At 36.7% G+C, this 6,893-nt stretch overlaps 2 protein-coding genes across 2 annotated transcripts in view; one reads left to right on the plus strand and one right to left on the minus strand.

The window, feature by feature from the left end:
* Positions 1–4,224, minus strand: part of mettl4 (methyltransferase like 4) — a 15,905-nt gene extending 11,681 nt beyond the window's left edge. The window contains exons 1-3 of the mRNA XM_015401275.1: positions 3,806–4,224; positions 3,488–3,553; positions 74–431 (exon numbers count right to left, since the gene is read on the minus strand). Coding sequence (XP_015256761.1) covers positions 74–431; positions 3,488–3,553; positions 3,806–4,036 — 655 coding nt within the window. The 5' untranslated portion in view covers positions 4,037–4,224. The remainder of the gene's footprint in view (positions 1–73; positions 432–3,487; positions 3,554–3,805) is intronic.
* A 1,644-nt stretch (positions 4,225–5,868) lies between these two features.
* The window catches only part of smchd1 (structural maintenance of chromosomes flexible hinge domain containing 1), a 17,363-nt gene continuing 16,338 nt past the window's right edge, over positions 5,869–6,893 (plus strand). The window contains exon 1 of the mRNA XM_015401278.1: positions 5,869–6,197. Within this exon, the coding sequence (XP_015256764.1) occupies positions 6,093–6,197 (105 nt within the window). The 5' untranslated portion in view covers positions 5,869–6,092. The remainder of the gene's footprint in view (positions 6,198–6,893) is intronic.

Raw genomic sequence — 6,893 nt, forward strand, 5'->3', positions numbered from 1 at the left:
TGTTAGACATCTTTTCCAGACATTAGTAGAATTACAAATTGTCTACATTACTATTTTTTGTTATTAAACTCACATTGCAAAAGTGGTTGTATTCTTGTGAAATCAGAGAGGAGGAAAGCAGTATTAGGAGGTATTATATAGTCGTCTCCCATCAGTGATACCACTGCTGCCCAGGCCTCCCTGTTCTCAGTCACTTGAGAGAAGAGATCAACATGTGAAACGGAGCCTTCCTCTGTGAAAAGAGACTGTGTCCACTGCTGTTGATCATCGTTCACTAGAGGAAGCTCTTTGGCCATCTCACATAGCGCTGCAAGACTGCAGTCCTGGGAAGGAAGAGGATCTTTGGAAGTGTCTGTCTCTCCACCAAAGTATCCAACTGACCGTGCAGAATCCACCAAGGACTGTGTTCCTTCCAGGATAACGCTCCTGATCTATGACAAAGAATAATAAATAAATAAAATAAACATGGCATTATTTTATGTTCTCGCTATGAAAAAAGTGGGTCAAGAATGATCAAAAGATAAACGCAACTGACTGGACTCAGATTTTTCTGTCCTGGCGTATTTCAGTCACTTTTAAACTACTATAGCAGGTCAGCACACAATAGGGGTGACCAACAACAATATTGTTATCAGAAATCAGTCTGAAAAATCTGCCAAAAAAATTATTTATGGAATTAATCAGCCTGCCTCTAACATCGAATAGAATTCAACTTTATTGTCATTAAACTGTCACAAGTACAAAGCCATTAAATGTAGTTTGCGTCTATCCAGAAGTGCTACACAGGATATAAATATTTATTTACATGTGCAAAGAGACTATGTAGGCATGGACTATAAATGGTATATATAAGCAGAGAGTAATTGTAAAAGGCCATAAAATAAATAAAAATGAAACCTATATACAGACTACACAGGAAAGTTAGGATATGGATTTTATATATATTAGTGGGGTTATAATACAGGATAAATAATGACAGATAATAGCAGATAACAAATGTGCTGCTATAGTTGAGAAGTGTGTCTAAGTGTTGTTGGATCCATGGATAAAATCTGAGATACTGCAAAACTCATAGAAACATTTCACTTGATGAATCTTCAAAATAGAAGTCAACTCAGTGTTTCTACTGCATTTTGCACCCTATCTATTTATTTATTTTTGCACTGCTCTGAGCCTTTTGTACCATATCTCTCCTACTGCTCACTCACTGCTGCACTTTATAAATGGAAATGTTCATTTTTGTTAAGCTCATGCTCATTCACTGTCGGAAAGCTGTATTAAACGAAATTTCACTTTGTTTACACAGTGTGTACAAAATGACGATACAGTTAGTCTAAATCACTTCAATTTGCTTTTATTTAAAAGTTCATGTAACTCTTTGGTGAATTAGAAATGGGTGAGTTGTCCTCATTAGATGATGTGAATTATTTTTCTCTAAGAAATATCACTTGANACACAGGAAAGTTAGGATATGGATTTTATATATATTAGTGGGGTTATAATACAGGATAAATAATGACAGATAATAGCAGATAACAAATGTGCTGCTATAGTTGAGAAGTGTGTCTAAGTGTTGTTGGATCCATGGATAAAATCTGAGATACTGCAAAACTCATAGAAACATTTCACTTGATGAATCTTCAAAATAGAAGTCAACTCAGTGTTTCTACTGCATTTTGCACCCTATCTATTTATTTATTTTTGCACTGCTCTGAGCCTTTTGTACCATATCTCTCCTACTGCTCACTCACTGCTGCACTTTATAAATGGAAATGTTCATTTTTGTTAAGCTCATGCTCATTCACTGTCGGAAAGCTGTATTAAACGAAATTTCACTTTGTTTACACAGTGTGTACAAAATGACGATACAGTTAGTCTAAGTCACTTCAATTTGCTTTTATTTAAAAGTTCATGTAACTCTTTGGTGAATTAGAAATGGGTGAGTTGTCCTCATTAGATGATGTGAATTATTTTTCTCTAAGAAATATCACTTGATTAAGCCACATTTAACATTAACCTCAGCCTTTCCTTCAACTTCAACAACTCTCTCTTAACCAATCAACCTATGGGAAACTTCAACAGGGTGTGAATACCTTCTCTCCAGTCAAGATCCTTTAGCTTACTGTCATACTTTTCACTTATCTGTAATTATTATTGACAGATTTCCGTAATGGTGCATAACAATTGAGAGATTTGAATTGAAGCCTCTGTATAAATCCAGCTAATCTCTTAAGGCCTTTAAGGTTTTTTTAGAGAACATTAAGGAGCATAGAATCATGAATATCAATTAACACAGCAGACAGGTGAGATATAATATTATATAATGTTTTAGAAATAGGTAAACCAGAGTTAAGGCTTCAAAAAACAAGCTTTGAAAAGCTCAAGGTGCAAAGTTCAACCTATCATCTGAAAATGGGAAGAGTGTAGGGAAAGATTTAAAGCACTCATACACTGTATAGCATCTTCCAATTGAGAACAGAAAACAGGGAGAGGAGCTTTCCGGCCTATATGCAAAATACCATTAGTGGTGGAAAACACAAAGCCATAGTAAGACATGGTGATGGCAGCATGTTGCTCTGGGGTGAAACATAACTGCAAAAGACAAGAGACCAGCAACTAACAAATAAAATAAAGCTACAATGGCACGGCAAAAAACAAAACTATGTTCTAGAAAAGTCTAGTCAGATTGTGCTCTTATAGTTCAGACCTATTTAGTTAAGAATCAAAAGCAAGTTTTAAAGTTGCCTGTGCTTGACCTTTTTGTGAATAAGAACACAAATAGATCAGTCCACAGATTACAGAACTGGCAGAGTATGGCGCCAAAATTGTTGCTTTATTATTTGCAAATGTGTGTGGAGAATTGTTTATCTGTATCTTGATTTGTGTGTGTGCAATGGGATTTGAAAATGTGTAAATGAAACTGTAAATGTGTGAGGAGAGTTGTGTGTCTGTCAAACAATCTGCAAATGTGTAAAACTACTTGTGTGTGTAATCTGGTTTGCAAATGTGTAAAAAAAAAAAATCCACAAATCTGCATTCAAATCTACATTATTACACACACAAGTAGTTTTACACATTTGCAGATTGTTTTAGAGACACAAATCTCACACACTTTCAGTTTAATTTACATATTTTCAAATCCCACTGCACACAAATCGGGATACAGATTCACAACTCTCCACACACATTTGCAAATAATAAAGCAACAATTTTGACCCCATAGCAGAGTTTTAAGTCTTTAAAATGAAGCTGAAATGTGGTTCAGTAAAGTACATATTGCATGCAAATACACACCTTTTGAATTTCAAATAAAAAGAGAAAATGTATGCAAATCTTGTTTTCCTTTTACTTTACAGCAATCATTGTTTTGTTTTTTTTCTATAGTACAAATTCATCACCATATCAGCACCACATTTACTAGTCATTTGGCCAAAGCTTAGAAGAGTTTCTATACTTTTGATACATTTTATATACATTGAAAACTCACCTTTTCGTGAAAAGCCTTTGCATCAATTTCCCCTTGGTTGAGCTCAGTATGTTTTCGCTTACGTTTCTGAAATTAAAATATTTTCCAACAGTAAATAAATATTTAATGTTTCTAAAAAATAAAGAAACAACAACAACAAAAATATATAAACAATTGAAAGACAACTAAAACTAGCCCAAAAGCATCAACCCTGGAGTAAGATTTAAAACATTGGTAGGATGCTTCAAAATGTTTTTCAATGTGTTTGGCTGCAGCCTTATTTAAATGTGCATTGCTCTTCAAACTCAACGTGTGTAGCCTGCAGCAGCAGCAGTTTACCTTTGGTTGTTTGTCTGTTTTCTGCATAACATCACTGCTTTCTCCACCCACACCGGTTCTAACCTCCTGCTTAAAATGGCTCTTTAATATCTGAAAACACTGTCTGTTAAAACTACACTTCACGTGTGATTTGTGAAGCCCTGTCCATCGGATGCATCGCTCATAGCCTCGGTCAATGAGGGACAGTGAGTCCAGCACCCAGCCTGAGTTGCCCTGCAGCACCACCGACATGCTGGAGCTGCAAAGGCACACTGGCTCATTAGACGTGACAGGTGTGTTTTCTTGTTTTGTCTTGTCGGCCACACCTTTTTTACTGCAAATATCACCGCGTTAAGATTTCATTTACAAGTAAACGATATTGAAAGCAACGAGTAAATAACAGTCGGCTCCTCCCAGGAAGTAGTTGGGGAGTCGTCGGTGAGACGTATGTGCCGATGATGACCGATTCGACTGTATGTGCCGAGTCTTTATATGAACGAACGGCGAACACTCCATTCCTAAGTCATCTTCTATTTCAATTCAGTTTATTTATATAGCGCCAATTTACAACACATGTCATCTCACTTTACAGTTCACCAGATCATACAGTCTAATTGATTCAAAGTTTTCTAATTAAGGAAAACCAGTTGATTGCATCGACTCATTGACTCGAATGCAATCCCTCACACTAAGCATGCTTGTACTGTAGCAACAGTGGAGAGGAAAAACTCCCTTTTAATAGGAAGAAACCTCAAGCAGAACCAGGCTCAGTGTGAGCGGCCATCTGCCGAGGCCGACTGGGGTCCAAGGAGACACAAAAAGCAACTGTAAATGGCGGCCCCGTCCAGGAAACACACAGCCAGGCAGACGAGCTCTGAGCCAACTCCCATGTCAGAGGATAAAGAGAGCACATCCAGACAGTCACAGTCAGAGAATCAGGACTACACTGAAAAACAGGCCCATCTCCAATATCTATAAACAAAGTTATTGATGGCGGCAGCACAGCTGATAATTCATTCCAAGATGGTGTCACAGCCAAACAGGAACAAATGAGGCAAAGCTACTATGAGAAAAAGAACATAACAGAGAGAACATAACATTATCTGGGTGTTTACTACAATACCCCAAATGCCCATCATGCAAATGGTCTATGCTTAACATTAAAACTTATCAGCAAACAGTCTCATTATAAAACTGCAGGTTCAACCTCTCTTTGGTCAACTATAAATCACAAGTGAAGCTGAGTATTACAAACTAAAATTTTCATTCATGTACCAATGTAGAGTTTGAGAGAAGTGTAGTAATATGCTGTACCCTAAACACACCAGGGATCCTTCCTCTCAGCAGCTGCAACCACCATGTTTCCAACAACCTCAATAAGTTGCTACATTCATGCTGATTTGGCACAGTTTCTACCTTAGTCAGTTAAATAACATGTGCTCTCATTTTGCACATCTCTGATTTGCTGCTATTTTCAAATATCCATTACTGTAAAAATATCCATAGCTGTATATTTATCATTTATTCTCCATGTGCACAGTTTTATATCATTAAAACACTTTACAGTACAGTATTTTATCTTTTAACTATTCATTATGTTATTCCTATGCATTTTTGTGTGACCATTCTTTTGTATAATCTTTTTGCTGCTGTAAACACCAAAATTTCCCCATTGTGGGACAATAAAGGAATTTTCTATTCTATTCTAATATGTGCTAGTACATATGAGAGTAAAATACTGTTTTTGTTCAAAATAAGGCTTCTTCTTAAAACCTTGTTCATTTTTATATCCCACCAAATCCACATGTAGTATCTAAAATATCAGTATAGAAGTGGCCCTGTTGTCAAGTTCCTTGTTTGAGTGCAAAACATGTTATTCTGATTGTAATTGTAGTCAATTAGGTTAGCATAAGCTTCAGGTAAAATACGTAGATTCGTTTTAAGCATCATGCTTTTAATAAATTGGGAAAAGAATTAGGAAAAATTCTGAGCGAAAAAAACGAGTCTTTTACGAGCGAAGTCAATTGAAGAGGATCCAGGAAAAGATTCGGAAGTCCCAGATTAGCTCCAGCATAACGACACTCTTTTACTCTTTACGTTTAGCCGAGAAACGTTACACACCAGTACGCAAAACATACCGCGATGCGAAAAGGCTCACAGCCAAAGCAAAAACAAACAGATAAGACGCAGGAGGTTTTCTAACCAGCGCAGGGACATGCCTCAAAGGGCCACGAATCGTCCTCGGACTCACGGTTGTTGATACCTAGAAAGTTTTGACGAGGTCCACATTTCCTAAACAATAAACAAAATGATTACTGTGTACGACCTGCGCTTCGGGAAGCCGCAGGATTCTAAGAAAACGCTGCAAACAAACGACTTGGACTTTCATAAGTTTCTTCAACTTGTGCACATGGTAAGGTTAACTCATGTACTGATTGTGGGATGTAGGAGGGGCCCCTGCAGCTTCCACTGTTTAGTCCGTTTGGTTTGGCCTGACCTTAAACATGTATACAGAATTTAAATACATTGAATTAGATTTTGTAGTTTTATGAATAAAAAATGCATTTAAACGGGTTATTTATCGGCTACATATAAATGGTATTGCTAATAATTTGGGCGAATCTCATGCCTGAATCTGATCCGCCTCTTTAGAGTAGTTCTGATTTAAAATGAGACAACCTGATCAATTGTTCCCTATGGAAGGCGGGAAGAAGAGGTCATATCTCGGCTTAGAATTGGTCATTCTGGACTTTATAGTTCTCTTAACTTTGTTCTCAGAATTTTGACTTTAATCTCAGAATTTGGACCTTTTTTCCTCCGAATTCTGACTTCAATCTCAGAGTTCTGACTTCAATCTCAGAATTCAAATTTTAACGTCAGAATTCTGACTTCAATTTCAGAACTCTGACTTTTTTCTCAGATTCTGACTCAGAATTCTCACTTTAATCTCAGAATTCTCACTTTAATCTCAGAATTCTCACTTTAATCTCAGAATTCTCACTTTAGAATTCTCACTTTAATCTCAGAATTCTGACTCAGAATTCTCACTTTAATCTCAGAATTCTGACTCAGAATTCTCACTTTAATCTCAGAATGCTGACCTGTTTCC

Source organism: Cyprinodon variegatus, unplaced genomic scaffold (genome assembly GCF_000732505.1).
Source record: "Cyprinodon variegatus isolate N-32 unplaced genomic scaffold, C_variegatus-1.0 Scaffold1202, whole genome shotgun sequence".
Classification (NCBI taxonomy): domain Eukaryota; kingdom Metazoa; phylum Chordata; class Actinopteri; order Cyprinodontiformes; family Cyprinodontidae; genus Cyprinodon; species Cyprinodon variegatus.